The 21,475-nt window shown below is 46.8% G+C and overlaps 1 protein-coding gene across 1 annotated transcript in view; it reads left to right on the top strand.

The window, feature by feature from the left end:
- ASH1L (ASH1 like histone lysine methyltransferase) overlaps positions 1-21,475 on the top strand; it is a 78,934-nt gene that overhangs the window by 32,165 nt on the left and 25,294 nt on the right. The window contains 10 exon segments of the mRNA XM_084223012.1: positions 4,527-4,628; positions 6,254-6,353; positions 6,355-6,948; positions 9,056-9,235; positions 11,153-11,247; positions 14,294-14,367; positions 15,870-15,915; positions 16,145-16,253; positions 17,260-17,466; positions 20,017-20,163. Of these exon segments, the coding sequence (XP_084079138.1) occupies positions 4,527-4,628; positions 6,254-6,353; positions 6,355-6,948; positions 9,056-9,235; positions 11,153-11,247; positions 14,294-14,367; positions 15,870-15,915; positions 16,145-16,253; positions 17,260-17,466; positions 20,017-20,163 (1,654 nt within the window).

Genomic DNA, 21,475 nt, shown 5'->3' with positions numbered 1-21,475 from the left:
AATGCATCTGACAGCCTCGAGCAAAACTGGAACAGGAGGAGCAGGAACAGGAGCTTGTCATTTGCATAATATTAAGGAAAAGAAAAGATAACCTGCAAAGGGCAAGTGCAGCTTGTGCTCCTGCCTGCTCCCAGGCTGTGAAGGAAGCCTGAGCTGCTTCTCCTTCCCCTTCTTGCCTACATTCTCCCTTGAAGTTGAAATCATTTTCCAAAGCCACTTGTGACTAACATTTCACAGAGCAAGAACCAGCTGGCAGGAGTGAAAAATCCCTCCTCACATTCCTGGCTCTCATCTTGCTCCTTCCCATGGGGTTCTCCTGCTCTGATGCCTCCTGCCACCTCCTCTGCTCTGCACACCTGTGTGTGGACAGGGATTTTCTCTTGATTTGGGGGGGCTTTATGTTTTTATGTTTTCCTTCTTTGTTTTAAGCACAACTGGATCTTTGACTAATTCATATTTCTTTGTGCTGGTGCTGAAATTACTTGGGGTGGTGAGTGGAGTGTGGAGAAGGCAGCAGAACATGAGATTGCTTCTCCTGCAGTGATTGAAAGAGAAGTTCCAGGTGCTGGGTCACTCAGAGGGTTAAATTTGGCTCTGAGGAGTGAATTGTGCAGCTCTGGGAATTGAGAGATGTTTTCCTTTGAAGTGAATGATCTGACCTGGGTGTGTGTGAGGAATAACCCAAGGGAGGGGGGAGAGCAGAGATGATTTTTGTGAAGCCTCTGCCTGCTCCCTGCCCCAGGAAGTTGGAGTGATTCCTCAGACTGGGTGTCACTTCCAGGCAGTGCATTCCCACCTAAAAACTGGATATTTTGTGAGGATTGGGGTCCAGCTCATCCCCAAGGAGCCCCACACCACTTGGAAAACTTAAACCATATCTGGTAAAAAGAGAAATGTCAGATTTGGGGGTTTTAGATCCATGTCAGCTTGCATGTTGTGTTTGAGGTGTTTTGGTTTTAGCCACAGTGCCAAATGGTGATTCTGAATCCATGACCATGGATTAAAGATTAAAGAAAGGGCACAGATGGAGGGAAAACCTTTGGTGCATCAAAGATTATTTATTTATAAAAGCAGATGCAGTTTAGGTGCGTGGTGGTGCTGGATCAGAGACTTGGAATAAGCAGTCAGGGATCAGCATCAGGGAACTCATCCAGAATGGATCTTTGGAATCCACAGGGAATGTTTGTGGTGCTTTATTTCAGAGTATTCCATGTGGAAAACCATGCAGAACTACCTCACCTGCACATTTTGAACAGAAACCTGGCCTAACTGCTTGAACAGATTCTTTTGACCATATTGGCAGATATTTGCAGGGGTTTGCCCACGTGTGAGCTGTGCTAGGAGAGGGTTGTGCTGGCTCTTGGTGCAGACAGGACTCCCAAGGAGGTTGGAGTTTCCAGGGAGGTGAAGCACAGGTGGAAGTTCCCACCTGAGGCTGTTGTGTGACCTTGGGGCAGCTCACGAGGCTCTGGGGTTAATCCAGGGGAGTTTTGTAGGACTCTGCTGCCTCTTCATCCTGGGTGGTTCCTGACCTCCTGCAGCTTTCCATCAGAGCTGTTTTGGACAAGTGATGCTGTATCTTAGGCCAGCCTTGGTGCTGCTTACAGCTCCTGGGGCTCCGTGGGTTCTGCTTGCAGTCCTGGCAGTCCAGGAGGAAGGGAGGAAAAGGGGATCAGCCCCAGTGCAGGAGGAAAAGGGATCAGCCCCAGTGCAGGAGGGAAGGGGATCAGCTCCAGTGCAGGAGGAAAAGGGATCAGCCCCAGTGCAGGAGGAGAAGGGATCAGCCCCAGTGCAGGAGGAAAAGGGATCAGCCCCAGTGCAGGAGGAAAAGGGATCAGCCCCAGTGCAGGAGGAGAAGGGATCAGCCCCAGTGCAGGAGGGAAGGGGATCAGCTCCAGTGCAGGAGGAAAAGGGATCAGCCCCAGTGCAGGAGGAAAAGGGATCAGCCCCAGTGCAGGAGGAAGAGGGATCAGCCCCAGTGCAGGGGAAAAGGGATCAGCCCCAGTGCAGGAGGAGAAGGGATCAGCCCCAGTGCAGGAGGGAAGGGGATCAGCTCCAGTGCAGGAGGAAAACAGGATCAGCCCCAGTGCAGGAGGAGAAGGGGATCAGCCCCAGTGCAGGAGGAGGAGGGAAGGGATCAGCCCCAGTGCAGGAGGGGGAGGGAAGGGGATCAGCTCCAGTGCAGGGGGAAAGGGGATCAGCCCCAGTGCAGGAGGAAAAGGGATCAGCCCCAGTGCAGGAGGAAAAGGGATCAGCCCCAGTGCAGGAGGAGAAGGGATCAGCCCCAGTGCAGGAGGGGAAGGGATCAGCCCCAGTGCAGGAGGGAGCAGGATCAGCTCCAGTGCAGGAAGCAGGAGGGAAGGGGATCAGCCCCAGTGCAGGAGGAGGAGGGACGGGGATCAGCCGTGTGCCGGGCTGGCCGCCGCTGAGCAGTCGGTGCCGCTTCCGTTCCCTCTGCAAACACCGGGCCGGGTGCGAGGCTGGTCCTGCTCTGGCTGTCCCGGTCTGGCTGAGGTGCGGGTGCCGTTCCCGTGGGGTTACCGGGGTTACCGGGCACGGCCGTGCGCTCCTGGGTGACCCGGGCAGTCCCACACCGTGTGTCAGTCCCTGTCCCAAAGAGTCCCGGTCCCTGTGCCGGTCCCTGACCGAGGGGTCCCTGTGCCGGTCCCTTTCCCAAGGGTTCCCGATCCCTGTCCCGAGGGGTCCCGGTCCCTGTGCCGGTCCCGAGGAGTCCCAGTCCCGGTCCCTGTCCTGAGGGGTCTCTGTCCCTGTGCCGGTCCCGGTCCCTTTCCCTGTCCCGAGGGGTCCCGGCCGTTCCCGTTCCCGCCCCGGGGCTGCGGTACCGGCGGGCAGCAGCGCCCCCTGGCGGCCCCGCCGCTCCTCTGCCGCGTCCCGCCGAGGGGGGACCGGAACGGACCGGGGGGGATCCGAACGGACCGGGGGGACCGGAACGGACCGAGGGGACCCGAACGGACAGGGGGGATCCGAACGGACTGGGGGGGATCCGAACGGACCGGGGGGATCCGAACGGACCGGGGGGATCCGAACGGACCGGGGGGGATCCGAACGGACCGGGGGGACCCGAACGGACCGGGGGGACCCGAACGGACCGGGGGGGATCCGAACGGACCGGGGGGATCTGAACGGACCGGGGGGGATCCGAACGGACCGGGGGGACCCGAACGGACCGGGGGGGATCCGAACGGACCGGGGGGGGATCCGAACGGACCGGGCTGCTGTGACAGCCCCCGGGATGTGCCCCTCCCTGCCTGCAGTGCCATCCCTGCGACCTCCAAAACCTTCTCCCTCTTTTTTTTCCCCCTCTTATGAATTACAGTCCATTCCCCACTTAACTCCCGCTGTTTGATTTCTATTTTCTATCCCCGCTCCCAGGGTAGTTGGTTAATGTAGATTTTGAAAATTCAATGCATCTTGGAGTTCTTCAGGAGGAAAAGTCCCCCTGGAATGACAGACCTGCTACAGCAGCTCCCTGAACCCAGAGGGGTGGGTGGGCAGAGGGTCAGAATAAAGTGAAACTCATGGGTTAAGAACTCTTGAACAATTGAAATAAAATTATATATAATAATAATAACAGCAGTGGTAATAATTGTGATGGAAAGGACAGAGGGAAATGAAGCCCAGGAAGCTCAGGTGATGCCTGGTTCAGGTGCTCAGTACCAGCTGGGGCTTGGAGCAGCCCGGGACAGTGGAAGGTGTCCCTGCCCATGGCAGGGGGGAATGGGATGAGATTTAAGGTCCCTCCCAGCCCAAACCACTCCATGATTCTGTGAATAAACCCCAGGGAGCACAAACTGGAAACTCCAAACATTCTGAAAATCAAGGAGTTGAGAGTAGGAATATGTGGGGGATTTTCTTTTCCTTTTTCCTTTTTCCTTCCCTTCCCTTCCCTAAACTTCCCTTCCCTAAACTTTCCTAAACTTCCCTTCCCTTCCCTAAACTTCCCTTTCCTTTCCTTTCCTTTCCTTTCCTTTCCTTTCCTTTCCTTTCCTTTCCTTTCCTTTCCTTTCCTTTCCTTTCCTTTCCTTTCCTTTCCTTTCCTTTCCTTTCCTTTCCTTTCCTTTCCTTTCCTTTCCTTTCCTTTCCTTTCCTTTCCTTCCCTTCCCTTCCCTTCCCTTCCCTTCCCTTCCCTTCCCTTCCCTTCCCTCTTCCCTCTTCCCTCTTCCCTCTTCCCTCTTCCCTCTTCCCTCTTCCCTCTTCCCTCTTCCCTCTTCCCTCTTCCCTCTTCCCTCTTCCCTCTTCCCTCTTCCCTCTTCCCTCTTCCCTCTTCCCTCTTCCCTCTTCCCTTTTCCCTTTTCCCTTTTCTTTCCTCCCTTACAAGCTCATTCTGGTGGTTAATATTCCCTGATTTCTTTACCTGTGCCTCTTTCCTGTGTGCAATCCCTGCCTGGATTTTCTCTCCACCCTTCCCCTGCATTCTGGGAGCACACAGGTGTTCAGAGTGACCTGAATTGGAGCCTTTAGCCTGAAATGTTGGTTTTTGTGCCTTTTTCTGCTCTGCCTTGCAGGCACGTTGCCAAGCCAGGAGAAGCCCTCTCAGAGGCAGTCGGAGAGCACAAGCTGCAGCCCTTCCAGGAAGAGATCCACGTCAGAGAGCACTTCTTCCCCAGGCAAGTGCTGCTCAGGGCCCTGGGCGGGAGCTCTGAGCGCTCAGAGCTGGGCTGGGACACGGCAGGGCAGTGGGGCTTCAGCTCCTGCTGCTCCTGAGCTTTTCAAACTCTGACATTTTGGGGTACAAGGGCTGTGGGAGCCTCAGCTCCTGCTCACCCTGAGCTTTTCCTCTGACATTTTGGGGTACAAGGGCTGTGGGAGCCTCAGCTCCTGCTGGTCCTGAGCTTTGCCTCTGACATTTTGGGGTACAAGGGCTGTGGGGCTTCAGCTCCTGCTGGTCCTGAGCTTTTCAAACTCTGACATTTTGGGGTACAAGGGCAGTGGGAGCCTCAGCTCCTGCTGGTCCTGAGCTTTTCCTCTGACATTTTGGGGTACAAGGGCTGTGGGAGCCTCAGCTCCTGCTGACCCTGAGCTTTTCAAACTCTGATACTTTGGGGTACAAGGGCTGTGGGAGCCTCAGCTCCTGCTGGTCCTGAGCTTTTCCTCTGATATTTTGGGGTACAAGGGCTGTAGGTTGGGCTGTAGAAAGGATATATATTTAGATTATTTATATAAGACATTTTATATATTATTATTATAGATATATTATTACCATATATATATATATATATATATGTAATATCCAATATTATTATATTAGAATGACTATATATTATTAGCATTACACACTTATTATAGTATATAGTATATAGTATATAGTATATAGTATATAGTATATATATTATAATACTAAATAAATATTAAGTATATTATAAATATTCTATATTATTATACATTATATATAATATAATATAATATAATATAATATAATATAATATAATATAATATAATATAATATAATATAATATAATATAATATAATATAATATAATATAATATAATAATTATATTATATTACGTTATATTATGTTACATTACATTATATTACATTATATTATAGTAATAAGATATATAGAATCTTTATTTTAGATATATATTTAGATTATTTATATAATACATTTTATATATTATTATAATTATTATGATAGATTATATATATTATATCCAATATTGCTATATTAGAATGACTATATTATTAGCATTACACACCTAATATTACATATTATCATAATAAATATATATTACATATATTCAAAATATTAGGTATATTATATATTATAATACATTATATATTATTATATATAATTATATCCTATTATTATATTAATAAGATATATTGTATATAGGCTATATTATATATTTAGATTATTTCTATATTAATATAGATATATCATTATTTTGGGTTATATAGATTATATCCAATATTACTATATTAGAATGACTACATTATTAGCATGACACACCTATTGTATAATATATTATATATTACATATTATCATAATAAATATATATTACATATATTATAAATATTAGGTATATTATATTATATATAATATATTTATATCATACTAGTATATTATATTAATAACATATATTGTATAGAGGCTATATTATAGGTATATATTTAGATAATTTCTATATTATTATGGAGATATCATTATTTAGATTATCCCCAGTGTTGCTATATTAGAGTGAGTGCCTCATTGGCATGAGCAGCCCATCCACGGCGTCCGCGTGTGTTTCAGGGCTGGCGGCGCCCGCCCGCGAGGCGGTGGACGCGCTGCTGCAGCGCATGGCGCAGCCGGACGGGCCCCCCGCGCTGGACAAGGGGCTGGAGGGGGTGATGGGGAGCCCCCCCCTCGGGCAGCCCGGCCCGCAGCCACTCCCGGGACCGAGCGGGCAAGCAGGACGGGCCGGGCGCCGGCGGCGCGCCCGCCCCCGACGGCATCGCCCTGCTGCAGGAGCTGCCCGGCGCCTACTCGCCCCGGCACCTCAAGAGGAGCGTGGTGGAGGCCATGCAGAGGCAAGCGAGGAAAATGTGCAATTACAACAAGATCCTGGCCACAAAAAAAAATCTGGACCACGTCAACAAAATCCTGAAAGCCAAAAAGCTGCAGAGGCAGTCGAGGACGGGCAACAACTTCGTGAAGCGGCGGCCGGGGCGGCCGCGCAAGTACCCGATGCAGGCGGTGGTGTCCGTGCAGGCCCTGCAGGCGGCCAGGATGGTCGGCCAGGAGCTGCAGGACAGACAGCCCGGCGGCGGCAGCCCCCTGCACCTGGGGCCGGACACCATCACCGACGTCATCGAGGCCGTGGTGCAGAGCGTCAACCTCAACGCCGAGCACCGCAAGGGCTGGAAGAGGAAGAGGTGGCTGCCCGAGGAGCAGGCCAGGAAGAGGCACAAGTCGCTGCCTGAGGATGAGCAGGAGAGCAGTAAGAGGTGATTCCCTTCCACTTTCGTACCTTCTGCTTGATTTTGTGAAGTGTAGTGTTCACATTTTCTGAAAAAATCCCTTCAGCCAGGATTTTTCTCTTGGGAAGATGAGAAGCCTCAGAGAAAAATGAAAACAATAATTATCTAATTTGCTTCTCCTGTGTTTTGCTGCTTTGGAGATTGTTTACCAGCAATTGTTTCATTGGTCTCTGCTGGGAGATCTTTTGGCTCTGGCCAAGCTGTGTCAGCACTCTGGAAAGAGCCACGAGTTTTCATTTTTATCTTTTCCTGTTATTGTCTTTACAGAAAGGTGAATATCCTTTCTGTATTCGTAATTAGAGTTTAGTTTAGTGTTCTTTAATATAATATAGTATCATAAAATAATAAATTGGCCTTCTGATTCATCATTCCAGAGTCTGGGGGAAATGCAAATACAATAATGAAGGAGTTCAGTGTAGAGGGAACCAGCTGTGCTCTACTCAGGGTTACTGTTGGTGGTAGCAAATCCCCAGGCAGGTAATAATTAGCATTGATTCTATGATGCAGAAGGCTGAACTCTTGTTTTATTCTTCTATACTATATTTTTAAGAAACTTAGAACTTCTTTTAGACAGTCTGATACAGCTTTGACCCAATTTGTGAAATAACCAAAACACTGCTACTGGTGTCTCATCAAGAAACTCCTCTTTGGTAAACAAATCTCCATAACACATTCCACATGTGTCTGGCAACAGGTGCAGCAAGTGATGATGAGAATTGTTTGAATTCTTTCTCTGAGCTTTCTCACAGCTTCCTCAGGAAAATGCCTGGGAAAATCTGTGCCTGCTCTCTGTGAGCAGAGAGCTGCTGCCACAGGCAGCATGAGTGTGTTCAGGTCCTAAAAACAGCCAGGAGTGAGAATCTCAGGTGGTGTAAAACTGCTGGTTCTGTGTTTGTTGTGTTGGTGAAGGGTATATTTAAGGAGTTGGTAACTGAGGAGGTGCCACAGATTGTTCCTTCATGCAGTGAGGAGCCCTGAGTGAGCCGTGGGTCACCAACACTTCCAGATTGTTCTTTCATGCAGTGAGGAGCTCTGTGTGAGCCATGGGTCACCAACACTTCCAGATTGTTCTTTCATGCAGTGAGCCCTGTGTGAGCCATGGGTCACCAACACTTCCAGATTGTTCTTTCATGCAGTGAGGAGCCCTGAGTGAGCCATGGGTCACCATCACTTCCAGATTGTTCCTTCATGCAGTGAGGAGCCCTGAGTGAGCCATGGGTCACCATCACTTCCAGATTGTTCTTTCATGCAGTGAGGAGCCCTGAGTGAGCCGTGGGTCACCAACACTTCCAGATTGTTCTTTCATGCTCTGTGCAGTGAGCCCTGTGTGAGCCATGGGTCACCAACGCTTCCAGATTGTTCCTTCATGCAGTGAGGAGCCCTGTGTGTGCCATGGGTCACCAACACTTCCAGATTGTTCTTTCATGCTGTGTGCAGTGAGGAGCCCTGAGTGAGCCATGGGTCACCAACACTTCCAGATTGTTCTTTCATGCAGTGAGCCCTGTGTGTGCCATGGGTCACCAACAGGCAGCACAGGATGTAAAGGGATGTACAGCACACAAAGAGTCAAACCAAAGCAGCAAGCAGGGGTTAAGGGGTGCTGCTAAAGGCACCAAAAATCTCTCTGATCTCATCAGCTCATCCCCAAAGCCATCCATGAACAAACTCTGTCAGGAGCTCTCCTCTCCAGACAGGGCTGCTGGGAGGGTGCTGCTGGTCTAGGGGCTGCTCTGTGGCTCTCCTGAAGGCTCAGGAAAGGGTTAGCAGGGAGCAGAGAGCAAGAGCTGCCTTCTGAATTACTCAGCTGAGGCTCCAAGGATAAACATTAGCAAGACAAACAACATTCTTTTTGTAATAATAACATCACAAAAAGAATCATACTTTTCTTATGATTGTACTTAACCCCCACTTGATCAGGATCAGTGAGTATTTCTTTGAGCAGTTGAGTCACCCAAAAACTCAGAAACATGAACTTTTTCTCCTGACCAAATCCAAGAGAGGAATAAAGAAATACTTTGAAATTATCTTAATGGGAAGGTGATTTTTTTTTTTTAATCTCCACTTTTTCTTCCAGTTTCTCTGAGACAGTAGCTGAACCTCCCAGTCCACATGAGGCCCTTGGGAAACCACCTGAATCTGAAACCCCTGAGCAGCCTTTGCCTCCTCTGACCCAGCGGGAGAAGAAAGCCCCTCGACCCCCAAAGAAGAAATACCAGAAGGCTGGGCTCTACTCTGATGTCTACAAAACAACAGAGTGAGTGAAACAGAGCAAAACTGCTCTCTGAAAATCCAGGGAAGACTCTTTTTTCACCTAGAGCCATAAAGAGCTGCCACTCATGAGCAGGTGAATTAAAACCACCAAGTTAATTGAAGCCTGTGGAGAATGGTGTGATGGTAATGGTCAGAACCTGACCCAGGGAGGATGTAAAATGTAACCCCAGTAAAAAGCAGCCTTGAGGAAGGTGAGAGATTTATTCAAGAGTCTGAATGGTCCTGGGAGAGCTGGGAGAGCTGGATGTGTGCAGGTTCTGAGCAGGATTTGAGCACCAGAGGAGGGGTCAGCAGGTTCCTGTTTTCACTGCCTGAGTGGTGACAAGTGGTCATCTTGTGTGTGAAAGAATCTCAGCTATGCACCCAGCTCATTTCACAGCTCAGTGAAGTTCATCTCTATTTTCTCTGAGATGTTTAGGGTAGAAAAATTCCAGCATTTCTTGATTTTTCCCACTGGTTGGTTTGCAGCCTGGTGTCCACTGGAGTGTGGGCACCTCCCTCTATCCCTTCCCTTTGTAGTCACACATTTTCTAATGCCATGTGAACAAATGAGTTGAAGTCAGGAATTTGTGCTTCTGTTCCAATATGATGTGACAGATTGAAAAGAGAGAAAATTTGGCACCTTCTCACAATGTCACAGAGAGCACTGGGAAAGTGCCAGTGCAGTTTATCAGCTGCCCCTGCTGTAATCTCTCCCTGTGGCAGAGTGAAGGAATCAGTGAAAGGGTCAAGACTGAGGAAGAAACAAAGATTTCAGTGTGAGCAAAGTGAGGCCACTCGAATTTTATCTGTTTTAAAGAGATGTGCTGCAGCTTTGCCACTTGGATGGTCTGTACACAGTTCCAACCTCACAGTTTCATCTCTTGCCACAGAGGAGGAGCTGAGAGAGTCTTCTCCTTTTCTTCAGCGTTAATATTTGGAATTTGGAGTGTTCCTAAGTTGGAAAGGACCCACAAAGATCATGGAGTCCAACTCTGGCTGTGCACAGCCCCAACAACCCCAGCCTGATGCCTGAGCTGTGTCCAAACCCTCCCTGGGCAGTGCCATCACCCTCTGGGGGAAGAACCTTTCCCTGAAAATCCATCCTAAACCTCCCCTGGAATTTCTTCCTAAGTTTTTCCAGTTGTTGATATCTGTATCTCAAAATTTGTTTTCAGCTTACATTTTCCCTTCACTAGTTAAACAATAATATCACTTTTTTTATTGAGCCATCTTTCTGTTACTTGTCCAGTTCTTAAAACAAATCCCTTAAAAAACTTCAGTAGGCTTCAATTTCATTTAATCTTTGGTCTATTTAACATTTCGAAGTCTCCTTTGAATGTTGCAGGACTGCAGTTCTAAATATAACCACATCAGATCTATTTTCCAAGGTTTGTTGTTGGCCAGGAGGAGATGTTTATAAACACCAGATTACAGAGCTGCCACCTGCCTGACCCATACAGCCACTCTAATTCCATTCTCCTATTTTTCTTCCTTCCAAGTGCTGTCTCACTGATTTTTTAACTCTGATTTCCTTTCTTTCCTGATGAAAAGCTTTCTAAAGGGCAGCAGATGAATGTTTGCTCTTAGGAGAGCAGTTCCAGTTCCTCAGCAAAACCACCAGACACAATCTGCTGGTCCTCTTTTATTTGTGGAGCTTTAGTTATTACTTTTATATCACATTTAAGTCAGTGCTGGCCCATTGGGTGTTGCCTTCACATCATTTATGGAGAAAAACCCAATTTTGGGGGGCTGGGGTGAGTGTTTGACAGTTTGGAGAGCACTTCTTTGGCCATTCCCATTATTCCTCTCTTGCCTGATGCTCCAGACATTTGTGCCTTACCTAAAGCAGAAAATGCCTTTTTGCAAGTGACAGATGATCCCCGTGGTGACATTTTGGTTCTGTCCCTTTCCTCCACAGCCCCAAGAGTCGCCTGATCCAGCTGAAGAAGGAGAAGCTGGAATACACCCCAGGGGAGCACGAGCACGGGCTCTTCCCAGCCCCTATCCACGTTGGTGAGGACCTCAGCTGTGTTTTCAGTGTTGGGGGGCAGATGTGGCACTGGGGGGATGCACAGCTTCTGCCTTTCTCTGGTTTTTATCCCTTGCCACGTCACTCAGGGCTTGTGGCACATGAACTTTGCCAGCTCATCCCCCTGTGCTCCCCAGTTTGACTCAAGAGGCTTTTTTCAGCTTAAAACATTGCTCTTGATTTTTTTGGGGGTGTCAGAAAATACCATTCTAGTTGAAAAGTTGCTTTAACTGGATGAAATGCAGAGCAATATTCTCCACCACAAAGTAAATGATGACCATTTAAATCCCAAAAGCTGGAATGATTCTTCCCCCATGTCCCCCCCATGCACCTGATGATGTCTGTCTTTACACAGGGATATAAAAGGGTGGAAGAATTTAAAGCTTTGCTGTTATCTTTGTTTTTATTTCATTCCCATTTTTAGGTCTCAGGTAGGAAAAAAATGGGATTTAGGATTTCACAGAATCATGAAATAGTTTGGGTGGGAAGGGACCTTACAGATCATCTTACTCCACCCTGTTCCATGGAATTCCAGAGGTTGCTCCAAACCCTGTGCCTGGCTTTGAACACTTCCAGGCCCTCAGAGGGATGGAGCTCAGGATGCCTCTCCTGGGGCAGGGGGATGGTCCAGAGCTCCCCTGTTCACAGCTCTTACCATTTCCCAGGTTCAGCCTGGTAGGACTGAGTGATTTCCAGATTCTCAGGTAATTGTTTCAGCTTTTGAAGCGCTGTGATTCTTGCTGCAAGTCCTGTCAGGCCCAGCAGGAATTCAGGAATCTCTGTCCCATCAAACACAAGCTGTCACTGCTCTGTCTCCTGGAACTGAACTCTTTGGCTCCCTGCATAGTTGGACAGATCTGTGTGAATCAGGAGCCACAGAACAGGTTTCAGAGCTGAAGGTGACAATTTCAATTCTTCAAGATGTGCCCTTGCTCAGCTCCTTTTTGAATGGGTTCATCAAACCAGGCCCACATTGCTGGTCCTGCCGTGGCTCCAGGGCTGCCTGGGGATGGTTTAACCCCAGAGCAGTGCCCAGGACTGGGGGTCTGCACTGGGGACACTCAGGGAGGGCTGGGGGCACGGTGCCAGGGCACCTGAAAGAGCCTTTTGTTTGGCCTGCTGAGGTCATAGGAGTGAAAGCAAATTCCCAGCAGATTGAGCTCTTTCCTGGAACCTGCTAGGGATGAATAAGGCATTGAAAATGGAAAGTAATTTAGGGGTAAATTGTAAGGAAAACATTACCATTTTTATTTTCCAGTGGTGAGGGTATGCATGTGAATTTATATGAACCCACAGAGCATTGCTGGAGGAATATAAAGGCATTTGTTAACAGTTAGAAAAGCTGGGGGAATAAAAATCAGCTTGGGCCTGACACCTCATCCTAAGCACTCTGCTCCCTGCAGTTTTGTGACACAGGATTCCAGCAAAATGATCAGAGAATGTTGAAGCTTGGCTGGAACTAAGCAGTGTCAGCCCTGGGGACTGGTGTGAATGATGTAATGGCTCTGTGTCCTTTAGGGGTGACAGGGAATGAAAGAATGGAGCCAAAATCTGCAGTGAAAGCAGGAACTCCTGTCTAAAACGAGTTCCAGTTATTGCTGAAAATACAGATCCCCTTGAAGCCTTTCCAAAAAATCCAGGAATGCATTTGCCAAGTCTGAATTCATTCTTAAATCTCTTCTGGTAAAGGTCACAGAACAGGCTGGGAGACTCTTTTGAAAACTGATTTGATTTCTTTGAGTACAATATTGTGATTTACCAGCCTGCATGGGCAGGGCAGGTCTTGTCCTGGCTGTTAAAGTGTTGGAAAACTCAGGAGGACGGGGCTGTGGTCAGTGCTGGGAAGTGCTGGGGTCAGTTGTGTCATGGGTCATGGTCAGTCCTGTGTTGGGGTCAGTCCTGTCAGGTATTGCAGGTCATTTCTGTCAGGTGTTGTGGTCAGTCCTGTCAGGTGTTGTGGTCAGTCCTGGCCAGGGTTGTGGTCAGTTCTGTCTGGTGGTGGCTGTGGTACTCTCACAGGGTTGTGGTCAGTGCTGTCAGGTGTTGTGGTCACTTGTTTCAGGTGTGGTCACTTGTTTCAGGTGTGGTCAGTGCTGTGGTCAGTGCTGTGGTCAGTGCTGTGGTCAGTTGTTTCAGCTGTGGTCAGTGCTGTGGTCAGTTGTTTCAGCTGTGGTCAGTTGTTTCAGCTGTGGTCAGTGCTGTGGTCAGTGCTGTGGTCAGTTGTTTCAGGTGTGGTCAGTGCTGTGGTCACTTGTTTCAGCTGTGGTCACTTGTTTCAGCTGTGGTCACTCGTTTCAGGTGTGGTCAGTGCTGTGGTCAGTTGTTTCAGCTGTGGTCAGTGCTGTGGTCAGTGCTGTGGTCAGTTGTTTCAGGTGTGGTCAGTGCTGTGGTCAGTGCTGTGGTCAGTGCTGTGGTCAGTGCTGTGGTCAGTTGTTTCAGCTGTGGTCAGTGCTGTGGTCAGTTGTTTCAGCTGTGGTCAGTGCTGTGGTCAGTTGTTTCAGGTGTGGTCAGTTGTTTCAGCTCTGGTCACTCGTTTCAGCTGTGGTCAGTGCTGTGGTCAGTTGTTTCAGGTGTGGTCAGTGCTGTGGTCAGTGCTGTGGTCAGTGCTGTGGTCAGTTGTTTCAGCTGTGGTCAGTGCTGTGGTCAGTGCTGTGGTCAGTGCTGTGGTCAGTGCTGTGGTCAGTTGTTTCAGGTGTGGTCAGTGCTGTGGTCAGTGCTGTGGTCAGTGCTGTGGTCAGTTGTTTCATCTCTGGTCACTCATTTCAGCTGCGGTCAGTGCTGTGGTCACTCGTTTCAGCTCTGGTCACTCGTTTCTGCTCTCCAGCCTTGCCCCTGGCAGGCTCTGACCCAGCTCCTTCCCACCCCTCGCTGCCCCTCGTGGGCAGGTTCTGTGTCCTGGGGGGTTCCCTGGCCTGCCCTGACATCCAGAATGTTCTCTGGGGCTCCTGAGAGGCCCTGCCAGAGCCTGGCCGGGCGCCTGGGGGTGCGGCTGTGAGCGTGTGCCCCTCACAAACCTCTCTGTGCTTCCAGGGAAGTACCTCAGACAAAAGAGAATCGACTTCCAGCTGCCTTACGACATCCTCTGGCAGTGGAAACACAACCAGGTAGGAGATAAGAACTCCCTGGGGTTGCCAGGAGGGGATCAGAAGGAAACAGCAGCGCTCAGACAGAGCCTGTTCACACATCCCAGCTGCGGGAGGGGAGAAGGGATTTGCATGTGTGTTTCGTGGTGAAAATTCCCATTATTCCAGCTCCTGCAAAATAGCAACCCTGCGAGTTGCTGCTCTGACAAAAGTCATTAATTTGGCTGCAGACTTTTATTTTGGCAGCGCTGCTGCGTGTGGGGAGCTGGTTTCAGACACGCCTCGGGAGAATTGGGATGTACTGCCAGCAGCACTGAGAAATTTCAGGCCTTATTTTTCTTGGATCAATCCCAGCAGAGTGGAATTTATTTTTCACTCACAAGCTGAGATTTTCATACTGAGGAAAGGAGAGAAACTGTTGAACAGTCTCGTTCTTTTTAAAGAGCTTTAAATATGTGCAGGCTTAAAAATAGGATTTTTTTTTTTTTTTTAATTGCCTGAGATGTTTCCACCAAGTGATTTACCACAGGATTTAAGGGAGAATCTTCCCTCAGCTCTGTGGTGAGAAAGTGCTCTCAGATGTGGAAGTGAGCAGGACACATTCCCAGGGGCTGTGGCTCCAGCTGCACTCCAACACCTCTGGAATCTGATCAAGTCGGGAGCACTGGGGACATTTCAGCCTAGGACACTTTCTTGCCATCTATTAACAATGGCCTGTCTCATCTGTTCAGTATTTTATAATAAAAAATACATGAATTTGTTTCCTTGACGTTTTCCAGCTCTCCCTGGAATTTTGGAGGCCCTTGCAGAGGAGTTTCTCTGTGCAGGGGTGTGGAGAAGTCTGGGTTGTTCCTGTGGGCCACAAGGGTCACTGAGGGAAGGCTCTTAGTGCAGGAAATGTGTGTGAAATAGAGAATAATTGGAAATTATTCCTCAAAGCTCATTTGACAGGCTGGAATCTATATGAAATGATGAATTGTGATGTAAGCTCTCCTTTGCCTTCCCATCATCTCCATCTGCAGAGAGGATGAATTTGCATTTCTCATGGCTCCCCCTGTACTCACAGCTCTTACAGAACCCCAGGATCCTTTAGATTGGAAAAAAAACCCTTAAGATCATCGAGTCACTTTGATAAATCAGCACCTTGATTTTTTGTTTTCACTTTTTTAAGCATTGGCACGTGGTGATTGCACCAAAGATGGTTTCTCCAAAGTAGCTATAAATAATTCCTCAGCCCTGTTCAGAGGAGCCTGTCCTCAGGACAGCTGTTTGCCACATTGCTCTGGGCAGACAGGATAAATAACGTGCTGAACAAACTGCTCCACTGTCTCACCAAGCCCAGATTCCACTTTTTCAGGTCCTTTTTGGGACCTGTTTGTCAATGCAGCCTGAGCCTAGAGAACACAGGTTTCTAGTAATGATTGCAGAACAGTTGCCTATGCACAGAACAGAATTTCTCTGATCCTTTTGAATAACAGATGCACTTATGCAATGTATTAAAATTTTCTTTCTCTTCCTTTTAGTTGTATAAAAAGCCAGATGTCCCACTTTATAAAAAAATCCGTTCCAGTAAGTAAAATCTTATTACTAAACTGTGATAATTCTCATGTCACACCCTCCTTTCTGTCCTGCTCTTTGTCCTGCCAAAGACTCTTCCACCTGCTTTTGTTTTTTTACCTTTACTGATTGGAATGAAAATACTGTAGATGAACAGTTCTGTTTTTTCACCTGAGAAGAATTCTTTTCCCTAGTTGGGTTTGTTTTTTCTTTTTTTTTTTCCTTTTTTTCCCCCCTCCAGATGTTTATGTGGATGTCAAACCTCTGTCTGGCTACGAGGCCACCACCTGCAATTGCAAGAAACCAGAGGATGACAGCGGGAAGGGCTGTGTGGAGGATTGTCTGAACAGGTCAGCAATGTTTTATTTCTCACCATCTCCTGGGAACAGAGTTGTGCTGGGATGCACAGGGAGGGAAATTCCCAGCAGGGCCCTCCTGGAGCAACTCTGGGCTCCTCCAGACCGTCCCTGCTGGGCTCTGTCCCCCCTGGGCTGTGCCCTGGGGGGCTCAGAGGGGCCTCTTGGCCGTGGGCAGGCAGAGGGGCAGTGCCAGCTCTGCTCCAGGGCCCTGCTGGCCCCCACACTCCCAGGGCTCCCAGTCAGACCAGTTCCCTCCCAGCCCAGCCCCAGGCTCGGGCTCCTTCCAGCCCTGGGATGGTGGAGCAGCCACAGGAGCAGCTCCAGGTCCCAGGGACCCTGGGCTGGTGTCCCCTCCTGGGCTGGTGTCCCCTCCTGGGCTGCCCAATGATTATATTTATATATTTTATAGAAATATATTCTGTTTATCTATAATTATAATGATATATTTAAATATTCTAGATTTATAATTTATATATTTATATAAAATATATATTTCTATTATTATATATAAATATATAATTTAAAAATTATATTATATTATATTATATTATATTATATTATATTATATTATATTATATTATATTATATTATATTATATTATATTATATTATATTATATTATATTATATTATATTATTATGATACATTATATATTATATATTTATATTATTATATAATTTATATGTTATATATTTATAAATTATTTTATGTTTCTAGATGTAATTATAAATATATTTAATCTGAATTATTTTCTATTTGATGTAAATATTATAAATTTTATATAATTTATGTATTTATATCTTTTAATATTTATAACTTATTTTATGCATTACTTATGTGATGATTTATATATTTCTATCTTGATTTCCTCTATCAATTTACTATTTATTTCATTTATTATTTATTTTCTCATTATCATTCTATTTATGGCTCCATTCCTCACATGACAGATCCCCGAGCACTGTTCCCCTCCCCTCACCGTGTGCTGTGTGTTGCAGGATGATCTTTGCAGAGTGCTCCCCCAACACGTGTCCCTGCGGGGAGCAGTGCTGCAACCAGCGCATCCAGAGGCACGAGTGGGTGCAGTGCCTGGAGCGCTTCCGCGCCGAGGAGAAGGGCTGGGGCATCCGCACCAAGGAGCCCCTGAAGGCAGGCCAGTTCATCATCGAGTACCTGGGAGAGGTTGTCAGTGAGCAGGAGTTCAGGTAGGAGGGTTTCCTTGCTGCTTCAGCATGAAGGGGTCACAAATGGCCTTCAGGGACACAGAGTCAAGCTCTGTGTAAATCCAGTGTAGGAACTTGTACCATTGGGCTGTATTTTGTGACATTTAGTAGTAATTATAAATGCATGTGTTGATTAGATTGGGAAATTCTAATTGGTCACTCGGGCTGGAACAGAGGGGAGGATGAAGGGGAAGAGGAAGGCTTACAGTTCTGGAGGTTGGAAGGATCACAAATGACCTTTAGGGACACAGAGAGTTAAGCTCTGTGTAAATCCAGTGTAGTAATTTGTAACATTGGTGCATATTTTATGACATATAGTAGTAATTATAGATGCATGTGTTGATTACATTGGGGAATTCTAATCGGTCACTCAGGCTGGAACAGAGGGGAGGATGAGGGGGAAGAGGAAGGCTTACAGTTCTGGGGGTTGGAAGGATCACAAATGACCTTTAGGGACACAGAGAGTTAAGCTCTGTGTAAATCCAGTGTAGTAACTTGTACCATTGGGCTGTATTTTATGACATTTAGTAGTAATTATAGATGCATGTGTTGATTACATTGGGAAATTCTAATTGGTCACTTGGGCTGGAACAGAGGGGAGGATGTGGGGGAAAAGGAAGGCTTAAAATTCTGGGGGTTGGAAGGATCACAAATGACCTTTAGGGACACAGAGAGTTAAGCTCTGTGTAAATCCAGTGTAGAGATCCTTGCAATGAGTAACTTGTACCATTGGGCCATATTTTATGACATTTAGTAGTAATTATAAATGCATGTGTTGATTAGATTGGGGAATTCTAATTGGTCACTTAGGCTGGAACAGAGGGGAGGATGTGGGGGAAAAGGAAGGCTTCAAATTCTGGGAGTTGGAAGGATCACAAATGACCTTTAGGGACACAGAGAGTTAAGCTCTGTGTAAATCCAGTGTAGAGATCCTTGCAATGAGTAACTTGTACCATTGGGCCATATTTTATGACATTTAGTAGTAATTATAAATGCATGTGTTGATTAGATTGGGGAATTCTAATTGGTCACTCAGGCTGGAACAGAGGGGAGGATGAGGGGGGTGGGGGAAAAGGAAGGCTTAAAATTCTGGGGGTTGAAAGGATCACAAATGACCTTTAGGGACACAGAGAGTCAAGCTCTGTGTAAATCCAGTGTAGTAATTTGTAACATTGGTGCATATTTTATGACATTTAGTAGTAATTATAAATGCATGTGTTGATTAGATTGGGGAATTCTAATTGGTCACTTGGGCTGGAACAGAGGGGAGGATGTGGGGGAAAAGGAAGGCTTCAAATTCTGGGAGTTGGAAGGATCACAAATGACCTTTAGGGACACAGAGAGTTAAGCTCTGTGTAAATCCAGTGTAGAGATCCTTGCAATGAGTAACTTGTACCATTGGGCCATATTTTATGACATTTAGTAGTAATTATAGATGCGTGTGTTGATTACATTTGGAAATTCTAATTGGTCACTCGGGCTGGAACAGAGGGGAGGATGAGGGAGAAGAGGAAGGCTTACAGTTCTGGGGGTTGGAAGGCTCACAAATGACCTTCAGGGACACAGAGAGTCAAGCTCTGTGTAAATCCAGTGTAGTAACTTGTAACGTTGGTGCATATTTTATGACATTTAGTAGTAATTATAAATGCATGTGTTGATTAGATTGGGGAATTCTAATTGGTCACTTAGGCTGGAACAGAGGGGAGGATGTGGGGGAAAAGGAAGGCTTCAAATTCTGGGAGTTGGAAGGATCACAAATGACCTTTAGGGACACAGAGAGTTAAGCTCTGTGTAAATCCAGTGTAGAGATCCTTGCAATGAGTAACTTGTACCATTGGTACATATTTTATGACATTTAGTAGTAATTATAAATGCATGTGTTGATTAGATTGGGAAATTCTAATTGGTCACTCGGGCTGGAACAAAGGGGAAATGTATGAAATCTCAGATTATATCCAGGTAGGAATGTGTGAAATCTCAGATTGTATCCAGGTAGGAATGTGTGAAATCTCAGATTGTATCCAGGTAGGAATGTGTGAAATCCCAGATTGTATCCAGGCATGAATGTGTGAAATCTCAGATTGTATCCAGGTAGGAATGTGTGAAATCCCAGATTGTATCCAGGTAGGAATGTGTGAAATCTCAGATTGTATCCAGGTAGGAATGTGTGAAATCTCAGATTATACCCAGGTTAGGAATGCTTGGCTCCTCCCCTGGGCAGAGCATCTCCCCTTGGGATGATGGAATTTGATCAGCCATGCAGGGACACTCACTGGCCATGAACAGAAGATAATTAATAATAATTGGCCCATTAACATCTGATATCTCTTGGAGGGAGGACTGGCTGTGGGAGAGATAAAGAGAGCTGCCCAATGAACACAAGATAACTGCTGCACAGATAGGAATAGAATACACACACCCATTTCCAACCTGGGACAAAAACCCTCTCTGAGAGGTGCTCTCCCTGTGCCCCTCCCTGTGTGCTGTGTGGGGACAAGCAGAGTGGCACAGCTCACCCTTGTTGCCCCACAGGAACCGGATGATTGAGCAGTACCACAACCACAGCGACCATTACTGCCTGAACCTGGACAGCGGCATGGTCATCGACAGCTACCGCATGGGCAACGAGGCTCGCTTCATCAACCACAGCTGCAACCCCAACTGTGAGATGCAGAAATGGTGAGCAAAGGCTTTCTGCTCCCTGCTGGACCTGTGTGCCCAGGGAGAGAGGGAACCACTTCAGCTGAGGGAGTCAGATCTAAAAATAGGGGGGTGTCACTACAGGATATGAAAGAACACGAGCACACACCGCTGTTCTCTAGGGAAGTTTATTTTCTGACTCCCACATTTATAGTTTTCCAGAAGTGACAGTGGATTGGAGGGTGACAGTGCCACCTCTCCAATGACACTGGACAAACCAGCAGTCCATCAAATTTCTTCTCCTCCATAAAAGAATGCAAAACAATGAGTTATTTACAGAAAGTGTGTGAGAAAGTTCATTATAAAAATGTCAACATCAGAAAACTTAGAAAATCTTAAAAAATCAGGGCTACAGGGAGGGGAGTTGTGGTATTCACATTCTCTGAACAGAGAGAGACATAATTCTCCCTCCTGGGATTTTTTCTGCAGAAGGAAATGAGAAGTTCAGAGAAGAAGAGAAAACAATTCTTATCTCTGCTTGCTGCTCTTGTTGTTTGGCACATGTGGACTGTGTTATGGAGATTGTTTACTGAAAGTGATTTGTTAATTAGACAGTGGTGATGGTTGTTTGGATTGATTGCTGTGTCTATCTCAGACAGCCATGGGTTTTTCTTTAGTATCTCTTTGGTATAGTATCTCTTTAATACAGTGTAGTATTGGTGTAATACAGTAGAGCTTAATGAATCATTTGTTCAGCCTCCTGAATCAATGGAATCAGAGCACATTAATCCCTGCATTGACAGGGAGTCAAGCTGGAAATAATCCTTACAGGTGCTGACGTTGCTCAGGAGAAGTTGGGTGGTGTTGGTGAGTGCTGGATGCTTTGGAGACAGGATCCAGGTTTGCTGGCAGACCCAGCACTGCTGGCTGTCACAAAAAAGGAAATAGTGGGATTCCAGCACAGCCTGTGTCATACCAGCACTTAAGGGGAAATACTGCTGAGGGATTTGTAGTGAGGGATTTGCAGGGGAATGGCAGATGGGGGAACAGGAGTCACTGTGAACATCAGATAATTTACAGATAGCTCGTGGTTCTCTGATAATTCTAGATTTAAGCAATAGTAAAGTTCTACATTTGAAAATCCAACTCAAAATAAAATAGTTGAAGAGAAAGAGAAGATTCTGCCCTGCTCAGGTGAGACCCCTCCTGCAGAGCTGCCTCCAGTCTGGGGTCCCAGCACAGGAAGGATGCAGAGCTGCTGGAGTGGGTCTGGAGGAGGCACCAAATTGATTAGAGGGAAGGGGCAGCTGTGCTGTGAGGAAAGGCTGAGAGAATTGGGATTGTTCAGCCT

Source organism: Fringilla coelebs (assembly GCF_963513975.1).
Source record: "Fringilla coelebs genome assembly, chromosome: 29".
NCBI lineage: Eukaryota > Metazoa > Chordata > Aves > Passeriformes > Fringillidae > Fringilla > Fringilla coelebs.
Note: the sequence above shows the minus strand (reverse complement) of the source record. Positions and strands in the feature narration are given on the sequence as shown.